This window comes from Seriola lalandi, unplaced genomic scaffold (assembly GCF_002814215.2).
Source record: "Seriola lalandi dorsalis isolate HSWRI2012SDOR001 ecotype SW California unplaced genomic scaffold, Sedor1 jcf7180002054954, whole genome shotgun sequence".
Classification (NCBI taxonomy): domain Eukaryota; kingdom Metazoa; phylum Chordata; class Actinopteri; order Carangiformes; family Carangidae; genus Seriola; species Seriola lalandi.
The window spans coordinates 1,541,142-1,565,093 of record NW_019525505.1 but is presented as its reverse complement, the minus strand read 5'-3'; the positions used below and the strand labels follow the sequence as shown (position 1 = coordinate 1,565,093).

The window sequence follows — 23,952 nt, the reverse complement described above, 5'->3', positions numbered from 1 at the left end:
ACACTACAAGTGACTAAGCACTGATTTTGTTTAGTGCATGAAAAACTGTCCATACTGCCACTGGAGTGTAACTCCAAGTATTTCACAGGCACGTTGCCTCTGATATTGCTGCAAGCTCCCTTGTGATCAATGTCTGGCTAAATAAAGGAGACACTCACAAGTTGAGTAACTGTAGCAGTAATCTGCTTTCCCCTTTAGGATACATTTAAGAGCTTCAAGCTGTGATGTTTTGTTGTCCAACAGACACCAGATTTTGCAAGAATTCTGGTGGGGCAGAGTTGCATCCTTTCTGTCCTCAACCTTCTTTCCTTTTGTTTCAAATAATGATCCCTTCATTCATTTTGTGCCTTGTAATTCATGCAAATACTTCAAAGATATTCCCTTATTTAAAGGGGTTCAACTTATATCAAACCATAAATGTGGAGTGTCCTAATTCTAACGTAACTCTTGATACAAGAACATAACGTAGCTAAATATACTTTAACATAATTTATCCATTTGTACACATAGGTGCATCTCTGCTGAGAAATATGTCTTGTGGTGAGCCTGAAATAGAGGCATTGTGCTTGTTTACACATCGGAATATCTATATCCGTCTTTGCTGTGTTTTAAAAGTATCCGTGACCCTGGGAGATTATCAGAAACAGACTAAACACTGATAATTCAAAATATAAGAAAGTGATGTGAGATGCTCACTCTCCAAATTACAACAGTTTCACAGACTAGCACTTCACTTTTTCTGAAGGCGGCAGCTAGCACATGCAAAAAATATCTTACAAAAGCCATATTAAGGAAGAGAAAAAAATATCCCAAAAACAAGAGTTGCTCCTGGTGACTAATAAACCACATGCTGCTATCTGATCTCCTATGGTGCTTGGAGATCGAGCAAACACACAGACAAGCTGGCTGTGACAGTTGATAATGGCCATTTGAAGGCAGATTACTAATGGGCATATGATTCATAGACATGACAATAAGGCTCTTGTCACTGGGGACAGGTTAGGCGTTGTGACCGAGACACAACGCACAGCTGTATAATGGGGTACACTGGTGATTGCTGCAGAAAAATACTCATGTGCACATGCAGTACACACATGCACAGACACGCACTGAGACACACAACACACAGAAGGAGTGTATTAACTCAAAGTGGGCGAGCTAATATCTCTCTCACACAGGAAGTACACAGACACACAACACAGGTTAGTGGGGAGAGGTAAGTGGGTTCATGCGTGGGTGCACAGAGCACACAGACAAAGAACACAGGAATAGCAACCATGCCCACCGCATGTGTGTGTTGCAGATGTCCCTGCTGACTCATATCTCGTTCATTTGTCGTTCAGCTTTCACAGATTCCGCCTTTCTCCCCCTCAACACCACTGCCATCGATGTCTTGCTTTCTTTTCTCTTTCATTCTGTCCCTCCCTCGCTCAGCCTCTCCTAAGACACAGTCTCCTAGCAACAAAAGCTTTTAGCTCTAAAAATAAATGGCCGAGTCACGACAAACAAGACAAAATATGATTCAATAACAGAAACTGGCCAAAAGAGTTTGGAGATAGGGCGCAGATCCAGGGACCTGCGATGTGAGTGTGTGATCTGTCTAACCAGCGGAGACCTCTCAGCTCACCGTCAGCTTCGCTGTCACACAGAGTTTACAATGGAAAAGGACTTTCCGATCCCTAGAGCACCGAAGCACCACGTTTCACTTCCACTAAAGTCAATTCAAGCTTAAAATACTGTACATTAATAACATTTTGTCTCTGAACACAGACGAAGCACATTCATTCACATTCAGGGTCCTGAATCAGAGACGCCACCTTGATAGCAAGACAGACGGGTACAGAAAGTCCGACAGCACAGCTGATCAGCTGATCGTGTGGCATTCTGGCAGACTGAGGGTCCAGTTGGAGGTGCATCTGTTACAGCTGGTGGTTAATGTAATGTGAGTAAAAACAGAGATTAACAGATAGTGGATGGCACAGGCAGAGCACTAGAGAGAGAGAGAGAGAGTGACAATGACAGTAAAGGACCAGGGGATGGTTGCACAAAACACCTGAAGTTAAGATTATCCTTAAAGCCTGAGTTACGGTCTCCTTAAAATAAAAACAGTTACACAAAACAACCTTAAGTCCTCTCCTTAAATTTTTCCTTAAAATCTTCACTAAAGTATTTTAGGTTTTCTCCTTACCTTAGCCTTAAACCTTTAGAATCACTTAAAATAAATTGTTGCACAAAGGACCTTAGCGACCAACTTCACCATGATGAAGTTCCTGTCAAAACAACATGAGGATGAGCTAACAGGTATCAAGAAGTGCTAATGGCAGCAAATCAACAATCTCCATGGAAATTTTACAGCTGTAAAATCTCTTTCACTGCTGTAAATTTCTTTACTTTTGAAGACATTTTGTGCAACACCCTTAAGTAACTCCCTCAACTAAGGAGAAATTAAACCTTGAGTGTCATACTTACAAACAGGAATTTAACATGGCATGGGAAGTAATTCAGTAACTATAGCCAATCTTTGTTAACCAAACTAAGACACAAGTGGCCTAAATTCACTTTCAGGTAAAAGTCCTCCAGTATTGATGATTAGCCCACTTTTGATATGTTCATCTCTTTTTTTGGAAAACAACTTTCATTTTTACTAACACATGCGTGCAAGCTATAGGAACTTCACTAGTCGTGGCTGCTGTTCATTGTATACCTCTTAGACCCCCTTTTTACTCAATATGCCCAGTGAAGTGAACCTGAGATGCCCGGTTACATTATTATCTAATAACTGCAGGGACCAGCTGTGTAAACAATGGCAGTCTGTGACTGACAGAGTGACTGAGTCACTACTTCCTGTGGAGTTTGCTTTTTTCCTGCAGCCAACCAACCAATCAAAACTTAGTCAACTAACATTTGGTCAACCATTAGGGCGAATCCCTACACTTGAACTGTATAGAAAGCGTTACTGGGTTGTAAATAAGCTGTTTTCCTAAGCAGTTTTTGGGGTCCTTTTTGACCAACGTTCTACAGCTTCGTCAAATCAGTCTATGGTACTGACAGCACACAAGGTCTGAATGCAGAGCTTCAAGTTAGTGAAAACTTAAGTACACGAACGAACCCAAAGGCCTTCGTACTATCTGGCAAGCTCTACTCCAGACAGGAAGAATTTCTGATTGTTAGGCGGAGGTGAAACGCACAATTTCAGGCCTCACTGGATTCTATATATAGCCATGTACAAGGTAGAAAACTCATTTACTATTAGCCTGCGGTCCCAAGCCACCTGCATTCTCCTTTCCAAGAGAAACACAGGATCTGCGCAGCAGCAATCAGTGGGTGAGGGGGTTTTAACGCACAGCTCTGCTTTACTTAGGGACTCTGACGTCACCACAGTTGGAATAGTGCTCATAATAACCGATAGCCATCATTGGGGTATTGTCCAGAAAGCCTGCAGCCGCTGAGACTAAACACAAACCACCCCCTCCTCTCTTGCTCTCCCCCAGCAAGTTTCTTTAACATGCTGTTCCATCTATTCCCCCGTTTATTTTTCCCTCCCTTCCTCCTATTCTTTGGTGGGTCTATATTTAGCCGCTGGAAAGGTCGGTCTGTGTCTGTCTGCAGGGTAATGATTCAGGGGCACGGAGAGCGACGCGTAGAGGTAAGAGGCCAGGCTAAAAGACCGGGGGCTTGATGGCTTCTGAGATCTGGATGGGGTTTTATCATGAATGGGATCAGGACAACACAAAAAGGCAGGAAATAAATGGGCACAGATTAGGAAATGGGGAATCGCTGTTGGGCGTAAACAGACCTGACATGTGCATAAAGTAAAATTCTAGAGAAAAACACACAAATAAAAAAAGAAAAAGAAAAAAACTGAGAAGCTTCCCGCCTCGTTTGAACATTTAAAGTGCAAAACTTAAAATTAAAATTCTTACTCATGATTTTGTCATGAATTCCTGCAATCTACTTAAAATGTAAGGTCATTTTTAAATCAACCAAGTTTAAGATGATGAACAATGAACTGTGGGTTTCCATTTTTGCCTTGCTTTATAAAAGTACCCGCCTACAATGCTGGGATCACAACAGGCAATCTAACCCTGCTTTATTGAGGAGTCCTGAGCCTCAAACTACTGTTTAAAAACCCTCTGCTCCTCATTGAGGTGATCTCATAATTACCCTTAAAGGATGGAGTTGAGATTCAAGGAGCCAGTGGCTTAAAGCCAGGGAGGAGTCAGAGAGACAGACGGGATGAGGAGGAAATCAGGTGGAAAGGTAGAGTGGAGGAGGAAGAAGAAAAATGGAAGAGAAGGCAGAAGGAGAGAAAGAAACACAAATCCAGCAGAGATCAAAGGGAGAGGAGGATGGCCATCCACAGGTGCACCGCATAAACCTTCACCTCGGTTCTCACATGATGCCTCCATTACATAAGGCTTATAGAGAGACAGACGGGTGAACAGACTGACATGACAGACCAGGAGAGGAAGGACTGGAGACAGGGTCAGTGTCAGGGAAGAGGGAAGAGATATAAACAGACAAAGACAGAACAAGTGCATTGCTAAAAAAAACCAAAAAGAGAGAAAAAAAAACCAAAGAATATTTTTAAACTGGAGAAGATGTGTGTAGATGTGTATCTGTATGCTGAAATGTGTGTTTGCATAATAATGCCAAAGGATGGACCTGAATGTACATACAACACAAAATTAAAAACATTCGTGATATAGTCTGATTTAAGGATTCTTGGATACACAGAATTGGTTGCTAGTGACATGCAGACTCTGCATGCCAAGTGAACAACCAATCACAATAATTTCTGATCAATTTATCAGATGACCATAACAGGCTCTGTCCCCACTAGTCATCAACCACAACCTGAAAATACCCTGAGGGACAGGATAAAAACAGAAAGGGAAGATTTGTTTGCAAAAAGAAAATCTACTTCACTTGTGTGTAATTATTTCAGCTACAGAGAAGATGATGTAACCTATTCACGTTAACTGGTATAAATTCCTGTATTTCTTGATATCACAATATCCCAGATATCCCAGAAAAACAAAAATAGTAATGTCAGGTTTTTTCCAGTATTGTGCAGCCCTACTTGATGGAAAGAGAAATAATTACAGAGAATACAGGAAATGAGAGGTAAGGGTGTGAATGAGTATTTTCAACACAGGAACTGAGAATTGTATAAGGATACAGAAGGGACAAAAGAAAAGTCACCTGAATACCAACAGTAGATAAAGGCTAAAGAAAGACTTTGAGTCTTATACTTAGTTTAAAGTCTGAATCTCAAAATATCTGATAATTATTGGCTGTTATTAATTAATTTAATTTGTTGTTGTTGAGTTATGCTTTGTTGGCAGATATGGGAACACTGCTGGAGCCTTACATAACTATCAATGAAGTAGCATTGCATGGCTTAAATCAGCTGATGCTGCTTTCTATCTCAGTGCTGAGAAATCCATCTTTATAATACTATAGCTCATGCTGTGAACGAAGCTTCCCTTACACTAAACTAAGCAAAGTTTCACCATTTGGAATGAAACGTTTAGAACACAGAGAGCTGCAATGCTGTGTATTCAAGCACGCAGAAAGACACAGCAGAAAGTAAAGAGTTTGACTGTTTGCCACAGCATTAAAGCCATGGACTGAAAACTGAAGCCTGTAAGTCTATAAACCATCTCTGCTACAAGTGAGACAGCTAAGACACTCTAATCTGTGGCACAGCGGCCGCCTAAACCCCGCCAGACAGAAACCTGTCGCGTCCTGGAGAACTCCACAGCACCTTAGAGGCAGCCAAGGCTGTGATTAAGCCAGCCGGTTTGGTGTGAGTATCTGTGTGTGTGTGTGTGTGTGTGTGTGTGTGTGTGTGTGTGTGTGTGATTTCAAGAATCAGTTATTATAATCAGATATGGGTCACACAGAAGTTTTAAATATGTTAAATAATCATGTCACTGTGGTCATTTGCTCGTATCATTTAATAGATGCACCTTTCAATCTAGTCTAGACGTATAATTTAAGCACCAATGGGAAGGAGAAAAAAAAACGCTGAATATACTAAGTGCAGGGAAGAAGTTGTAATCAACAGTGAAGCAGTGGATAATCTTCACAAGAAAGATTATCACTGTTGTGTTAATGAAAAACAAAATCATAAGCAGTCATATCACCTTAGAGCACAAACTTCTCTCTCCTAATCTGCAGCGCCTGAGCCAAGGTTGGAGACAGAGCCGTGTCAGGCCTAAAGTCCCAGAGAGGATGAACACTTACATGCGTATACACATGCTTTAAAACTCGTCTGAGCATGCTTTCCTCTCAGCAAATAACAAACCTTTAAAACATTCAGCTCTAATGTGCTCCTAGCTACCTGCCTGCCTCACTGAGATCTCAAGCTTACTTCCTACAGTTGGGTTTGGTTGTGAATAATAGTGAGTGAGAGACGGAATAAGAGACGGACAGACATATATAAAGACAGGGGAGAGAGATATACAACTACTGTCTCCATGCAGAGATGCAGTGAGGCAGAACAGACTTGGTTTATCTGTTGCACAGCAACACACACTGTTGTGCACATACATGTGTGCACAGAAATACACACGAATTGTGCATGTTTATGATACATTGTCTGCAGGAAATAAGGCAGGCTGACACCCTGCAGAGTGAAGTCAACCAAAGTTAAGCTCAACAAACCAGCCATCTCCACACTCGGGCAGTCCCTTCACTGTTTAATAACATCAAACTGAGCAGCCGGCTGGCAGGACGAACAAGGAGACCACCCTTCAACCGGAAGGATTTGGTTAAATCACTGCAAGATGAAGCATTATTTTTCCCGAGGCTACAGCCACACTACTACGTTTTCATTTTAAAACATTTGTCAGCATTTTCAAACCAAAACAATCTCCGGTGACCGTTTTAGCTCCGTATCAGAGACAATCTCCATCCATACTATCACATCTGAAAACACATACATACATGATCACTCAAGTACACTGGGCATTCATGATGTAAATAGGAAGCAGATTGTCTACTCTGCTTGATTGCAAAAAAATACTAAAAATACTAATAACGAGGAACAGCAAAGACAGTTGTAGCATAAAAATACAGAACTGAACTGAACAACAGCTGCTATCAAAAACAAGAGGGTCAGTAACACTTGTAATTCATTATCGTGTTGTATTCACCACTGGTAGTCGAGGCTGATGAGACCCAATCAGGGAGCGGCAGGTCCCAGTTTTAGCCTGTCCAGACTACAACACAACCCCAGAGTTTTCAAACTAAAACGGGTCCAGCAGCATTTACAAAACCCTCTTGTTTGGGTCTTGAAAACTCCAGAGTTGTGTGGACGAGAGGCGCAAACGTAACAAAAGAGATGAGTTTTAAAATGAAAATGTAGTAGTGTGGACGTAGCCTGAAGTACAATCAAGCCAGATGTGGAAGGGCTTGTTTCTGGAAGGAGGGAAAGACCAGTGTATATGGGTAAGAGGGAATGTAACCATGAACAAAAAAGTGAATCCTGAAACTGTCGTAAACTGACAGACGCCACAATGGAGCAGAGCGGTGGTGATGTACAGGAGCCGACTTCAGAGCAAGAGAGAGAGAAGATAAATATCTGCATTTAAATCTGGTTTCTGTGTTGTGGTTTGGTCGCCAGACTACTTTCATTTTCCTCCAACACACACACACACACACACACACACACACACACACACACACACACACACACACACACACACACACACGTCTTTCTATACTGACATAATGCATTGCCCCTAACCTCAGCCTAATTCTAACCTTAATCCCAAAACCAAGTCTTAACCCTCAAAGGAAAGTTAAAATGTCCAAACAACCAACATTTGCCCGCACAACCATAGACAGACATGTATAAACACATACGCACACAATGATGAAAATTTGGTGACTTCAGCTGTTGGACTGAGCCATGTGAACACTGGTGTGCATGTGTACACACGTACACACACAAGTGTACACACACACACGTACACACACACAACCCAATACATACACGTGTCACCACAACCCAGAATAGGCCTGTAGCTCCATATCCAAGGAGCTGGATGAGTGACTCATTCTTGTACTCCACGCCAATCAAATTTCATCTCCTCCTTTCCCATAATGCTGCTTTCATTTTCAGCATCTTTCCACAGAGACAAAGAGGCTCCACTGTTGATTACAACTAGTAGGAAGGACAATCAGCTTGACATTACAAAAAGCTTCAGTTCAGGGATGTGACAGATAAATATTCTTGAAGTCATAAAACTTAAGGAGCAGAGGAACCATACAGAAGTTTTTATGACGAGTGGGTGTCAGAACAAATATCAGTCAGGAATGTGCATATTTGTGCGCTGATTAACACCTGGATTCCAAGCATCTAAAAGTGTCTTCTACAGTGCTTTTTCTACTGGATAAAGTTTCACTAAACTCTTGGCTATGAGAAGTTAAATCAATCTTAAAGCCAAAATCACATTCTACACATCATATGACACCCTCTGTCCTTAAAGGCTTGATGTGGATGAGGAAAATAAACTCTACTAAAAAGCAGAAGAGGAAAACCTTTTTAAGACAGACTTACAATAGGTGTCTTGTACACAGATTAGACAGAATTAGCAGTAGCTAAGTAACAATATGAGGTAACAAAGTAAGGTAAGGTACAAACATGGGCTGCACCAATCAAACCTTTTCCCTCCCGATACTGATTCTGATAGCTGAAGTCAGGATATCTGCCAATACGAGGACCAATGTAATATCAGTGCATTCATTCTTTTGTGCCAGTTATAAAATCTGCCTGATCTACCATGGAAAAATTGGTTTGCTGTGGCAATAAAACCCCAGTTAGCAGCCTGTTGTGACTGAATGACGGCAACTCATAGTGGAAACATTGAATTTTAAATATTGACAACATAAATTGCATTAAATGCGAATTAGTCACTTTACCCAGTATGCCTGATAATTAATCTGCTATTTTGATAATTGAATGATTGTTGAATTCAACATTTCCTGGGTCTAGAATCTTATGCTTTTCTTTGTCAGACATAAAAATAAACAGTCTTTGGACTGTTGGTTGGATAAAACAAGTCAGACTAATTTTAACTGGAATTTTTCACCTTTTTTGAAATGTTATAGACAAAACAGTCGATTTATCAATAAGAAAATAACCAGATTAATTGATAATGAAAATAATCATTAGTTGCAGCAATGTCAGGAAAAACTGTTCATTGGTGGGCTATGTGCTCTTCAATAGTCAAGATAATTGAAGTGGAAATATTATTAATCATGTCTGATACTTAACTCAAGCCTGAATGACGACCTGTTCACTCTGGGGGAATTATTGTTGATTAGATGTAAAGAATCAAACTGGACCATCAAGGACACCTTGTATGAAGTTGTCACTGAATAAAAAGAAACCTTTTCTAAATTTTTTTCTCAACATATACTTCTTTTTATTACAGCCAGAACTCTGATTCTAAGCTGCCACTCTTCAGTATTGGCTCATAATATTGTTGATTTACTGCTTGTAGCTCAGAGTGCAATCACAGTGACAGTAATTCGCTCAGCATGAGTGTGTCCGTGAAATTCTTAAAATGTAAAACAGCCAGCGAGGGACTTTCTACATGTGTGATGTCTGGGCGCGTTAGTCAGCCTTTCCTCATTGGCAGAGCCACCGCAGTCTTAATTCTGCCGTCTATTGCATTAAAGCTGGATCTTGCAGTCTCTAGACTGAGTGGCTCGCTCTCTGTGTAAAAACATTAAAGACAGAGGCACGACGGCGTCACCACAGGGAGATGGCAGCCCAAATGAGCAAGCCATGTTCACTAGCTGCAGTGAGAAAATTAAAAGAGTGTGTCTGTGTGTGTGTGTTTTAATGCAAGACAGACATCACCCATTTTCATAGCATGTGGGGGGTCCGGGCCCCCTAATATAGTACGCATGTTGGGAGTAGGCGAGATGACTGAGTGTCTGAGGGACTAACTGACTTTCACGTTTCAATAAAACAGAGACACGACTCATTCATCACTGCCATCGGCCTGGGGCCTTTCAAACAGCCAACAGGGACAACAAATGGGTGACAAATCTACTTCTTATGAGTTCACAAATGAACAGGGACAGATCTTTGAACTTAATAAATTCATCAGGTTAAATCATACTGATGTTTAATGGTTAACGATTTAGCATTCTTTCTCAATTAGATCATTTGCTTCAATTAGCTCATTCATCAAGTCATCTAAGCAAGTATACACAAGCCTTTTATATTGGCAAGAGTTTTAAGTTGATGTTAGCATGTTAGCAGAGTGTGAGTGCTGCAGGTCGTGAAGGACAGACGGGGAGAAATAGCGAGCTGAACTTTATGTCCTGACCTGACTAAATGGTGCCGTTCTTATCATTAATATAATTTATGGCCTACCTTTGAAGCAGCTAACAAGACAAGGCCAAACTCTGCATTGGCTTTTATAGTTTCTACAGTTTTAGGTGAGTCTCAATGCCAGAAGTGTGAAATGATTTGAACAAAGGCCAAGATTGGTTTTCAATCACATGACAGTTTATCATAATTATGTAGAGCAACAAAGCAGATGTACATCAGTGCTCCCTTCTGTTTGCATGTTTTTAGATTAATATTAAACAGGGGTGATGTTAGATAACAGTGTAGTAGGACTGCAACCAATGATTATTACCGATAACTGAATGATGTGTAATTATTTTCTTGAGTAATGGATTAATTATTTGGTCTGCCAAAATGTCAGAAATTTGTGACAAGTGTGACACATTTTTTTAAATGGTTAATTGTTTCATCTTTACAATGTACAAATACAACTGGGCACAAATAAAATTTCATTTGTGAGGCATGGCCAGTTAAAATGGTGCATTCAAGAGAAAAATGTTGTATTTAGCTTTTGACCAGCTAAACCCCTCAAAAGATTTTGTACAACTTTGTTAATGGTCACTAAACACACAGTTACATGCAATTGCTCAACAATAGCTGGTTGAAACTGAGTAGGTATCCGGTAAAAAAATCTTTAGGCTGTTTGTGTTACAGCTTCTCCTCCTCATTGACCTGCCCCTTTTTTGATCTGCCTAGAGGTGAGATAAGTACTGTAGGCTGTCAGGTGTACACTGTGTGTGTGAGCTTGAGATGGAGAAATTGTGAAAGTGTCCCTATTTGTTACGGGGAGTAAAGTTTCACTGTACTCTTATCTGAATGTGGGTGTGTGGGAGGGTGAAGGTTGGTGTTATGCTGCCTGGATGCAATTGTGTGAAAACTAAAAAAAGTTTATACAATTAGCATTTAACACAAACTTCCTATATTTTAGGTTTCAAACGCTGACACACACAGAGTCACATCAGTCAACACACCACACACAGAAAGTCCTAGGACAAGTAGCGATGGCCATGAGAGAGATAGAGGGAGAGAGAAAAAAAACACAGAGTTCCCAATAGACCGATGACTGAAGCAAACACAACGGCCAAGAAAGACCGTGCTCTGCTGAATTCATCTTTCTCTTACTCCATCTTTTCCCTTGCAGACCCCGACAGGTTTTATTAACTCCCAGACAAGACAGAAAACCTTCCCCAGCTCTCTTGGACTTTATTCAATGAAAACAACACATCGTTTACTTTTATATTATTTTCATTCAAAGTCATTTAAAGTAGAGCGGTGCTTGCAAGAAACTCAAAGTGAGCATGCAGCATCTCATTGTGACACTGCATGAATTGAATCAAGGATTTAACATGCTACTGAAAGGCCAAAGACTTCCATGCTGCTTTAACAACATTAAGCTATACTATGTCACCACAGCAGGGAAAAATGTAAGAGGAAATTTCACATAATTATATATATTTATTATTATTTATATTATTATATAGTTTGGTGGGTAGCTCAAAAATGGCTGCAGAGCTGGCAAAATAAAAATCAGATGCCTGTGTCTGAAGACATCCATAGTTAATGATGTTAACAGCTCAACAGTCTTTCCACAATATACCTGCTATGCCAACACACAGGTAAGGTGCTGCTGCCTCTCCTCATGGCTAGAAAGTGTGCGTTCAGGGTAACTCCTGAAGATTAAAGGAGTTCCATCTCTTTCTGTTGTGTGTAGAAATGAATAAAACTCAGCTGGAGGAAACTGTCGCTTTCATATTTAAAAAATATGCCTGTCAGACAGACACTTGTAACAAGAGACCAGATGTGTCTTGGTTTTGGATTTAATTTCTTTGGACACAAGAACAGCACTGCAACCATTGATCTTTCCCCTGGGCCTACAGACTGCTGCAACAATGATACTTGAGCCTTTTTGTTGTGCACATGCATCATTTTGGATGAAATCCTTTAAAAACTCTAAATAACTCTTAGTCATTTTGTTGACATATTTAGGAAAAGGGGCAACTGCAGAAAGCATGTGAATTTAAATATACTTGGGGTACCAGCAAGAGACCACAAATGTTGTATAGTGGGGACAAAGGATATGCTATAGTAAAATGTGTATGGTTACTGCTACTGTCACAAACCTCTGAGGCTACTTCCACACTACTACGTTTTCATTTTAAAACGGCATTTTCAAACAAAACAATCTCCGTCGAGGCTATACATACATGAGCATTCACATACACTGGGCATGTGCAACAGCAAAGACAGTTGTAGCATTAAAATACGGAATTGAACTGAACAACGGCTGCTAGCAAAAATAACAAGGTCAGTAACACTTGTATTTCATTATCAGTAGTTGAGGCTGATAAGACTCAGTCAGGGAGAGACCCTGGGTGTCTATGTCATCATTTCCAAAGGGCTCCATCTTCGCCAATCCAGGCTACAACACAACCCGAAAAATTCTGTAATCAGTGCTCAAAAATTCAGGAGCCCTGGGACAGGAGGCGAAAAAGTGGCAACAGACACGGACCTCCCCGACCAAGCCTACTGTTTGGATGTCAGAGGTTGTATTTCCAGACATCACTTTTCCTAGTCACAGCTGCCATGGTGGACATAACGCTACCTGAGTCGAACTAACTGAGCCAAAAACAACATGTGTGCAGGTGCGCGAGTAGGGAAACGCTACTCGAATAATGACGTCAACAAGTACTCGAGTACCCATCATTAGTGTGGACGTAGCCTCGGTGTGGCACCGTCAAATAAAATTCACAATGTTACAGCCCCTGAGTCCTTACTACTGAAACACCACACAGAACAGACACACACCAACACGCTTGTCCTGAATGTCTATTTGGGTTTACAAGCTATATATTCAAACTGTTTGGTTTCAATTGTGCTCCTAGCTTGACTATCCCCTCCTTGACTTTTTTATGGAAGTTTAGCTGGCAGCATATCCAACCGAGTGCTGTTTGTAGAAATTTATATTTTGAAGAGTATTATAGTTCGTGTTTATGTGATTATGAATTATTTCACAAAGCTGGACATCTCATATTTTCAGTCAAGCAAGTGAGGGGGTAAAAGTGCAGGTGTAAGGCCAACAAGTGTACGGGCAGGAAAAGTCTGGGTTGGATCAACCCTGTCCAAACAACCACAAAACCAAACTCTTTTTCCTCTCTGTAACCTGTTGGCATGAGGGGGGTTTTCCCTCAGTGACTCTTGAGGTGGCCCCTTTTTGACAAAACGCACCCAATTTATTTTGCATCGTTTTACAAATGGTTTCTGAATTAGCCGGGTTTTTTTTTCTAGCTAAAGACTTTCCACTCGTGCTCTGCCAATGAATGTCACAGTTGACTTCAGTGTGTGTCAAAGTTCCCATTTCATAAAAAAAAAAAAGAAAAAAAAAAGACATTATAACCTAGTTGTTGCCACCTACTGCAGGATATAACCTGGCAGGCTAACCACTCCGCTTAGCTAAAACAGACTCCGTAAAACATATGGGCTTTGGTAGATATTTCTGTCTGACAGCAGCTTGGTTGTAACTACTTTAGCCCTGGCAGTGGCAGTGTGGGCAGTATTATACAGGACCACACCTAGTCTGTACCCTTATTCTTTTTTTTATACAGTCTGTAGAAGTCAGACCCACATGTTGGTAGAGCCCTACCTCAATCTTTCTGGCCATAAAGGACGCCAAACCAACCTGGGCTCCCCCACCCCCACCTCTCTCCGTGTCATTCTCCACGAACCACAGATGTTAGCCATAACACACAACACAACTCTCCACACTGCTTTCAGTTAGAATGACTCCAGTCAAAACAGCCAGAGACAAAGCACAGACCTACCTCTACACCTTCTGTACTCTCAGCCTTGGTTGGATTCAAAAACTTACAAACGCAAATCAAGGGCAACTGATGTGAAAAGACTGTCCGTCTAGATTTTCTGATGAACAAGGGCTTGTGAAGCTCCACTGAGAATGCTTACTTTTTGTATATTTACAATAGAAAATCTATCTGGATTTTGTATAACCTGTAACTTTATGCAAAAGGGATTTATAAGTGTGTTACTGAACAGTATCCTGTCAGGTGTTTTAGCGAGATGTGTCCTGCTGCAGAAGCCTTCCTTATCTGCTCGGTGAAGTGAGTTGCTGGTTTCACTTGACCTACTCTGTCCTTTCATCTGCCCTGCTGGAGGTCAACTGCCACAGAGCCAACGCAGATCCACTCAGTCATAAATACTTACAGATACTACTAAGCAAACAGGCCGGCTGACAAAGAACATTAAACTCATGAGCACATTCTTTGGAGTAAAAAAAAAAACGGGACTGTCCGTACTTAACAAATGACAGTGCATAGATAAAGAAGCAAGCTGCACTTTGTCTAAGGCGGGTCTGTATTTTGAGAGCTCGGAAAGTTAATTCATCAAAGCAAAATTACATGGCGAGATATTGCTCAGGAGCACCTAGGCTTCACAGTGTTCTCACACCAGATTTCCCACACTTGGAAAAAGGAAGAAGTTACATTTCACATGAGAAAAGTGGCTTAAAACTGCCAGAAAAACAGCCATTTCTTTTTGATAGTATATTCTTTATTATTACTCTGAATAACTGTCCAAATGTAGACACGTGGTACCACAATAAAATCTATTTCAACTATCAAAAATATCACCGTAAACGACGCTTTAGTGTCAACCTCTAATATCCCAGAGCACAAGTTTCTTTGCTTTATACAGATGTTCAACAACCTTGCAAACAGAAATTCATCACTGAAGAGGCAGAGAGAACATTTGTTTCTCCGTCAGTAGCCTCAAAAGATACATACAGTACAGCCCCAGGATGTATTCCAATTAGAGCAACAGGTGCAACGCTCATTTATTCTCCACCGGAAAAAAAGCGCTCTTGTTGTTATTGCTTTTCCACCTGCATGTACAGCCCACAGCTGAATTTTACAAGTTTAAGCACGGTGTATGGAGGCTGTTAAAAGTCATCCTGGGGACTGTAGGAGATCACTAATTGCAGTAGGAACGGATGAGGCATGTAGATATAAAGTATGTGCAAAAAAGACAATTACCACAATTGATCAAAAATAACTACTGTATTGCAACATTACTACTTTTAATATCTGGCCTGATACAGAACAACCACCCTGAGGTAAGGCACTTCAAATCACCAAATCCCAATGGGTGCCTACAGAAATAAAATGTCTGTTTAGTAAGAGGAGGAGTAAACTGGTCATGTACAATAACAAATTGATTAAGGTTGCTCCATCTTTTCCCTGAGATGTAATGTAACTACTTCTGAAACACTGGTGTCTAAAGAATTTTGTGTATCATATATTCACCAGAATAGACAGGAAATCCTGACTAAAAACACCCTAACGGATAAAAATAAACTGTAAGATAAAAATGTGGAAGGTGTGAAGCTCAAAAGATTTCCAGTGCCTCTAAATAAAACATTTCATCTCACACATTATCAGCGTGTGACAGTTTAATTCCAAAATTAGATATCCAGAGCATCACCTCAGAGAGATCTACAATCACACAATGATGAAAAGCACTACTTTAAATGTGGAACTGTAACTTTTTATTTGATATAATTACACCTTTAAAAATGGATCCTCTAAATTTAAAAAAAAAAGTGAATAAATGTGCAGGCATAGATGTCTATCAACGTTCATCTCACCGGCTGATTGTGAGGCTTTCCTGTGCGTGAGGCCCTGGTGTTTGTTTGGCCTGCATGTCCCAGCTCGCATAACCTGTTGTCTATTCTCTTAGCTTCGCATGGGTCACCAAAGCCACCGTACATACACACTTCCAGGAAAAGAGGCTCGCCGTAACATCAAGAGATGATCATAGCAACACTGACCTGGGCCGCCACTTGACAACACACCAGAGAAATGCTGACGTCACTCTGCTGCAGTTTTTCCAGGGTCTGCTTGCCCGGACTTTGCTCAGTAGTAATCAGGAATGTGATCAGGTCAACCTTTGCGTTGACCTGATCAGTCATAGTAACCACATAATGGGAGGGAAACCAGGGAAAGGGTACATCCTGTGAGGAACACTGGAATTAAGGGATTTTTTTTTGGTTATGGCATTTTCCTCCCAAATGGATTCTGTCATGATTTAGTATGTGTTAGAAAGGTGAAACTGAGACCTGAACCCAGCAATTACCCTCATGTTTACAGCCTGACCCGACTGAGCCTGACTGGTCCTGCCAAAAATAAGACCCAAGACCTGATTGTAGTCGTCTCTTTTAAAAAAGATAAAGATATACACTTGCTTTTAAAAAAACAAAAGCTTTGTCACAAAAAAAACTCCACAAAGCACAAGTAACTTAATATAGCAAATTATTTTCTTTAATGTTTAGTGACATACACACGACATAAATTGCAGCCAACTAGAAGCACATGACACTACAACATCTCCAATAAATCACACAGACACAGGGTGTCCTAAAACACGGCGACTGCGAAAACCACATCGTCAGTCACCAGCACCTCTTCTCAAACTTTCCCTGAGACAAACAACTTGGCCTCGACTTGTTGTGTAATTGTGCCGTCTCTGCTGCTGGTGCCAACAGCATAATTCAGTATAGTGGTGAGACAGTAACACAACAAAGTCCTTCCCAAAGGAAACTAACAGCGTCATTTTTTTAACAACCCGAGCCCTTGGTTCATTAGCGTTGGTCAAACCAGTGTTATTAGAGCTATTTGAATCTACATAAAGACGTCTAGTTGCTCTTCCTGTAATTACAATAGGCTGAGTCAACTGCCTGCAACCAAATGGGTCTTCCTAGAGGGCAATTTGGTCTCGCTGGTAAAAGCCAAACACTCACTTTATTGTGACCACATCAATGTCAGGTAGAGCAGCACTGTGGCAGACATATGGGTGCACACACATACACCTGCATTTGTGCACAAACACACACATTTGTGCTCACAAACGCATAAATACATTCAGTCGTAAACAGCAGCTCAGCCCTCGCCAGACTTAACACCAGCTAATTGTTAATGTATGGCTCCTTTCATTCCACACACACACAACACATAACACACACACGCTTACATACAGAGTGCAACAAAGCGTGCTAGTTCGCTGGCCCCGGCCGTCTACAGCTGTGACGTTTTACATGTGGTGCATTGTTGATACAAGGAGTAACACAAGTGGAAAATTGAAGCTGGTGGGGCCAGACTGCTGACTTCCTGATAGGAAGAGAGTGGAGGTTGACCTATATATATAGTATATATATTTTAAGTAGTCACCAGGCTCTAACACTACAGGAAATACACACAAAGGGCCTGTGTAGCTGTGTGCATAAAGTAATGTGGATACAGTTCATGGGTTACTCAATGAGATCCTTTAATATCAACACGGCTCTCCTGACAGAAAACTACATCATACTGATGTCACTTTGCAAGCTACACAGCCTCATTTAGAGTTATGACTCACCAGTGAAAAAAAAGTCTAATTTTAATCCCTAGAAGCTATGGGAAGTTGGTATGAATCACACAATAAATGCTGAAAAATGGGAACTAACCAAGTTAGCTTTCATTTTAGACCTACCAACAAACAACGTGAACTCCTTTAAGATGAATGTAGACCTAACAGCAGAAGATTATTTATATATAAGCTGTGTGGCATATGGTAAAACAAGGTGGTCTACTTTTAAAACAAAAAAGAAGAGCAGCAAAACCTGGCTAATCTGATTTTCTCAAGAATTTTTTTAACCGTGTATGACAGATAAAACTATTTTCAGTCTGTAAATCAAGTATATATAATTGCCTGCAAAGTATTTTCTGCATGATAAGCTCTCTGGTCAAGATCAAAAAAGGATGCTTCATGGGTCATAGCTCAGTACTGCTCAGCTCTCAAGTACTTTGGGCCTATGCTACACATAAGCACATTGAAAATAAAAATAATACACCAGCAAAAACTTTTTTTCAGCATTTTATTTCCACAAAGTATTAGATGCTGTATTTGCACATCAATGTGGCGACAGAGCCTTTGACAAAAAAATCCCACTGTGTAAAAAGTGGCTTGTATTTTAAGTTTTCTCACAATTTTTGGGGGATATGAAAGGTTATTTGAGGCAGCAGAGAAATCTAGAAGTCATATTTCTAATTATGACGTTGTGTTGTGGTGTGGCATTCCCCTCTTAAACATCCATTATGGGAACTGGATCTTTGCCTGCCCAAGATTACCACACAACACTCCTGACTTAACTGAGTTTCAAAGCACCTAAATGCACAATGGAGTAGAAATAATAACCTATGGAAGGAAAATCATAATAATTTAAAAGTTTCTGAAAAATGTGTGGAATTCTAAAAAGCAGAATCTGAGATTTCTGAGCTGAAATCTATTTAAATTCATAGAGTAGATTAGCTTTGGTAAAACATTCCAAGAATCAAACACATTTACTCACAAATGCAAATGTATGAATAAAAGGGGCATAACATGTTTCTCACACCAACAATGAAATGAGCCTGTTATCCAGGAAAGTTTAACTACCTCAGCCACCCACCACTATATCACCAAACTGATCAAATGCATAGCAGTCAAGTTCAGGATCCAATCATGCAGTCACTTTCCACCATTCACTGCAGACTGTTTTGTTGTGATAAATGGAAAAGTGTGTTGGCTGAGACCTCCCACTAAGAATAATCAAAATGCAAAAAAAAAAAAGACACCAAATCCTGTTGCTTTTTCTGTCATAATATGTCAGCAGCTAGATAAGCTATATATCCAACTGTATCTGCTCTGTGCTACATCCTTCACAGACTTGTAATCTTCTCTTCTCTTATCAACTTTACTAGTTTCACACATTTTCTCTTAGAGAACCATTCTTCTGTGCATTTCCTGCAAGATAATGTAAATTCCTTATAGTTATCTCTTCTAACTCACACACCTCGTTTTTCTTCTTCTGATTAGGGGCCACAGGACTAGTGCGGGTGCATTGCTATCAAAGATCGTATAGTTTCATTCACTTCTTCCTCTTTTTCCCCACTAAACTGAGGTCGTTTTATAATGAGGCATTAATTAAATCTCAAACACAAAGCTACTGCACTCAGGGTCAGTGCACTCTGGCCCTGACCCTGACTCCTTACCACTGATCCGGGAAATTAAAGCTAACTCTACAGTTGCCCTCGTTGACTATAAATCGCTCAGCACAGAAGCTGAGCGATTTACGTTTAAAGTTAAATGTAAATGGAATTAAGTTTATAAAACAGTAGTTCAACTTCCCTTGATTTATTGCAGTTGAAAACAAAGTGGTGCTGAGCAGTACGGACCCTCTGCGTTTGTTGAAACAACAACAAGCGACTCGGATGGATCCACTCTAGCGCCATAATTTTGTCACACTTTCCCTGGAGTTTGTTAGCGTGCTAACCAGCTAGCCGCCAAAGCTACAGGCGCTGTTGTTTTCTTTTTGAGGAACATGAAAAAAGAAAAGTATATTTAATGTGTGTGCCCGTCAACTCACCCGTGTCTGCCGGGGTTTTCATCTTGGTTGCCGTCGTCGGTGTGCTGCTTCAGTCACTTTCCCTGTCGGGTGGTAACTTTAGACGTTAGTTAGCTAGCCTTTAGCCAAGTTAGCAGTGACACCCCACTCCTTCCTCCGGTGTTGTTCTCACAAGAGGCTCGTTAGAAAGAACCTGCCCCGATTACAAGCTCGGCTCTGAAGTTGAGTAAAAAAAATCTCCGCTAACTTCGCATGAGGTTCTGCTTTTTATCTCGACTCATCGACGTTTACTCAAAAAACTTTTGTGGCAGAGTATTTGTTTTTCAGCACGGGGGCTTCTGATGCGAAAAGTTGCCCCGAGTCTCAGGGGGGAGAAATCCAGTCGCCCTGGTCTGAATGGCGCAGGTCGAAGTTTGGAGGAGTCGTGCCGCCGTTGGTCGGTGCTGGAGCAACGGAATGCGACGAGTCTAAATTTTCATCCCGTTTGTTGCAACGATGTCGCATGGTCGATTCCTCCTCCACACTACCATCATCATCATCATCCTCACCGACAGTCAAACAGCGGCGCTTCTGAAAGGAACAAAAGTACCAAAGCCAACTCTCTTCTTTCTCTGCCCCTCTTCTTTCTCCGGCTCAGACTTTTTCTTTTTCCACTCACTCACTTCGTGTTCTCTCAACCCCCCCTTCCTCTGTCGGGGTGTCGTGTTTCGCTCTCCTCCTGCCACACGGGGCCGCCCACGCTGACCTACGGAGGGAGGGAGGGAGGGAGGGAGGGAGGGAGGAACTGAACGCCCACTTGTTGCCAAAGATCGTCTATGTTTTCGGGAGATTACTTTTCATTCCACTCCAGCAGTGAGCTGGAAGGGCATTTTAGGACTTGTGGACACTAAAACTAAATCAGGGAGTGTACAAAGGTGCACTGTTAAAAAAAAAAAAAAAATCAACAAAATAAAATGAGGTTAAAAACATTAAAGCTGCAATGCCTATGCCTCTCCTGATGCCTTATCTTGAACAGGATCCCTGAGTCGAAATCTGGTGGTGAGATCTTAGTAATTACCTGTTACAAATTCCTAACATATATAGCAAATTTGGGTCCATGTTGAAAGTTCGGGAAACAGTGTTTTTTAGGGGTGCAAGCAGCTCATTTTAGGTCAGTGGCCCCCACTGTTAGGGTTAGTTTTTTTCCCTGTAAAATCTATTCAGAAACATTGGAGTGAAGTATACCCATATCAGAATCAATTTAAAATCAGTGATTTTTGTTTTGTTTGTAGGCCTTCAGCTTATTTTCCTGGTAGTATATATATATATATATACTTAGATTATTATTAATTTACAAGCCATGCCACACTGGGTGACATTTCCAGTAACAAAGCATTCAAGCTACCACATGAAAAAAACAATGCCACTATGAGGCTACTTTTCTTAAATTAGCCTCATAGTGGCAATTACAAGCTAAACATGCAACCAATTATTATTCATTATCGATAAATCTGCAGATTATTTTTTAATAAATTAAGATAATTGTTTGGTTTCTTAAATGAGACATTTCATCAAGTCTACATTTTATTTTATTTTGTTTTATTTTTATTCGAGTGGCTCATCTTCTAAGTAGACGATCTTCGACGAGGACTCGTCGCTTGCTGCTGCCCGGAGCTGCCACCGCTGCCTCCAGTTTGTCGCCCCGCTCGCTCCCGTTTGGCGCGTCACGGCGTTGCTGTGGAGACCCGTTACCGCCGCGGGTGATGAGAGGCGCCGTGTTTACCTGTAAACTGCGACAGCGAGGCAGCCAGGGAGCCGCCATCCGTCATTTATACACGGAGACGGAAAGGAAAGGCCAATCAACAGGTGTTTAGTCCCGCAGGAATAGATGGAGATGGAGGCCGGGTGAGACACTGAAATTTACATAGACTATAATTATAAGAGGACATCGCCTGTAGCCTATCAGGCGCTTATTAGCATTATGGGCTCAGTATACACACACACACTCACACACACACACACACACACACACACACACACACACACACACACACACTCTTTCTCCCACACTCCTTTCTTCCTCTCTAATGAAGGGCCCTTCAGCACTTACATCAGCTCTGAGGAGGCAGCAGAGAGAGAGGGAGTTGAAAGAAAGGAGCAGTAATTACTCAAGAGCGTGAACTGGAGAGCAGGGAGCAGACTGAGCTCAAGAGCGGATGGACGGAAATGAAGTGGAGAGAATAAGTGTGCGGATTGTGGGTAGTGGTCCTTTTCTTTCTCCTTCTTTCATCCCAATCATCATCCCACTGATTTCTCCATCCAACCGTCCATCCATCCATCACTCCGCTCTGCTCATTTACTTTGAGTGGCAGGCAGCGTGTGGGAAGTGAAGGCCAGTCAGTGGGTGAAGCATTTCATGCGACTGTCACACTGTCACACACACACACACACACACACACACACACACACACACACACATACACTCAACAATACCACAGAAAACATGTCATCACTGAAAACTGCTTCACCTCCAGCCTCTCTGCTGTCACACTTCCTCCCTCTCCTCCTCCTCTGTCCTTTGCATCCTCATGTGCCCCTTTATATTCAGTGGTACAAAGTAACTAAGTACATTTACTGAAACACTAGACAACTTGAGGTACTTGTACTTTAACAGGAAGTGACCCCTGATCACCATTTGATTTACATGAAATTTTTATGGTGGTCCACACTAGATATACAGAAACATAATACATGTTGGCTGTGTCAACCCATACAGAAATGTAATATATGACATATGTCACCTATATGATGATATATGTTATCATATATATACATCGTGGATAGATGAAGATATACGTTTATAACTTATATGAAATATCCATAGTACAATTTGTATATATTAAAATACATATGATTAATTTCTATATGGTATAACATGTTGCAACCATATACTGTATGTTAACGATATATATTTAATTTATATGTGCAGGTTTATTAAAACAATATACATATAAAGATTTTATATGTTTATATATGTTATCTTATTCATTTCTCATTAATTTTTCATTCCGTGAAGCTTGTCTCAGACATTTGGACCATACTGTTTATGATATCATCATATACTGACAGGCTTTGGGATGGATATAAATTTATATAACATATGTCTCCAATATAAGCATACATACATAAACATTCATATATACGTCAATATATGGAATTGTTGCACTTTCTATTAGGTTTCATATATAATTTTTACATTTATGTTTTTATTTAATATGAACATATATTTCATATATTGAAATGGAATATAAGTACATATATTACATTTGTGTATGGGAAGTCGCCTCCGCCCAGCACTCCTGAGCTCAACGCTACTTCCAGCTTTAATATTATATTCATTTCCCCTTTAAACCTCTCATCTTGTTTAATTTAAATCACTGAATCTTTCACAAAAATAGAAAAAGGTAAAAAAAAAAATCATCACCTCACAACCCCTCAGGTCTATCTTGCAGTCCTTGGAACCAATAAACTAAACATACCTAACCGTACATTAAGTAGTTAAAACCAGCTCCAACTACAGCAGTGAAACAGTATTTCTACACTAGTTTCCTGGTACTTTTACCTGTTTATATTACACTCCTACTCCTCTTCCACTCCTCTGCTCTGCCCTTCATCCTCCTCACTACTGTAACTTCATCTCCCACTATCTGTTCGCCTACACCCCACCTCCTTCATGCCTCCTCCTCTCCTCTAAGAGCTCTCCACTTCCTCTAAAGGAACTTCTTAAAGTTTTTTCTTACTCTTCGCCCACCCACTGTCCTCCGGTCTTTACCTGAGGTCTTGTCCTCCTTCTCCTCTTCATTACACCTTCACCAAAACACTCTACAGTCATGTGTGAGGAGCTGCAGCTAACAGTTGTTTTCATGACTGATTCATCTGCTTAGATTAAAAGGTATTTCTACAGTTTGGGAAATATTAATATTCATATTACATCCTGTGCTTGTGGTGGTACAGATTATATTCGACCTTTGGACACAGCCAGGCTAGTCATTTTCACTTGTTTCCAGTCTTTTTGCTAAGATAAGCTAACCAGCTGCTGGCTCTATCTTAATTTTGAACAAACAAATACAGTACGTGAGTGGCATCAATCTTCTCATCTCAGTCTTGG

At 40.8% G+C, this 23,952-nt stretch overlaps 1 protein-coding gene across 1 annotated transcript in view; it reads right to left on the bottom strand.

Annotated features, from left to right (window-relative positions):
• The window catches only part of erf (Ets2 repressor factor), a 39,839-nt gene extending 19,285 nt beyond the window's left edge, over positions 1–20,554 (bottom strand). Inside the window, exon 1 of the mRNA XM_023394830.2 lies at positions 19,827–20,554. Within this exon, the coding sequence (XP_023250598.1) occupies positions 19,827–19,848 (22 nt within the window). The 5' untranslated portion in view covers positions 19,849–20,554. The remainder of the gene's footprint in view (positions 1–19,826) is intronic.
• Positions 20,555–23,952: the final 3,398 nt, after the last annotated feature.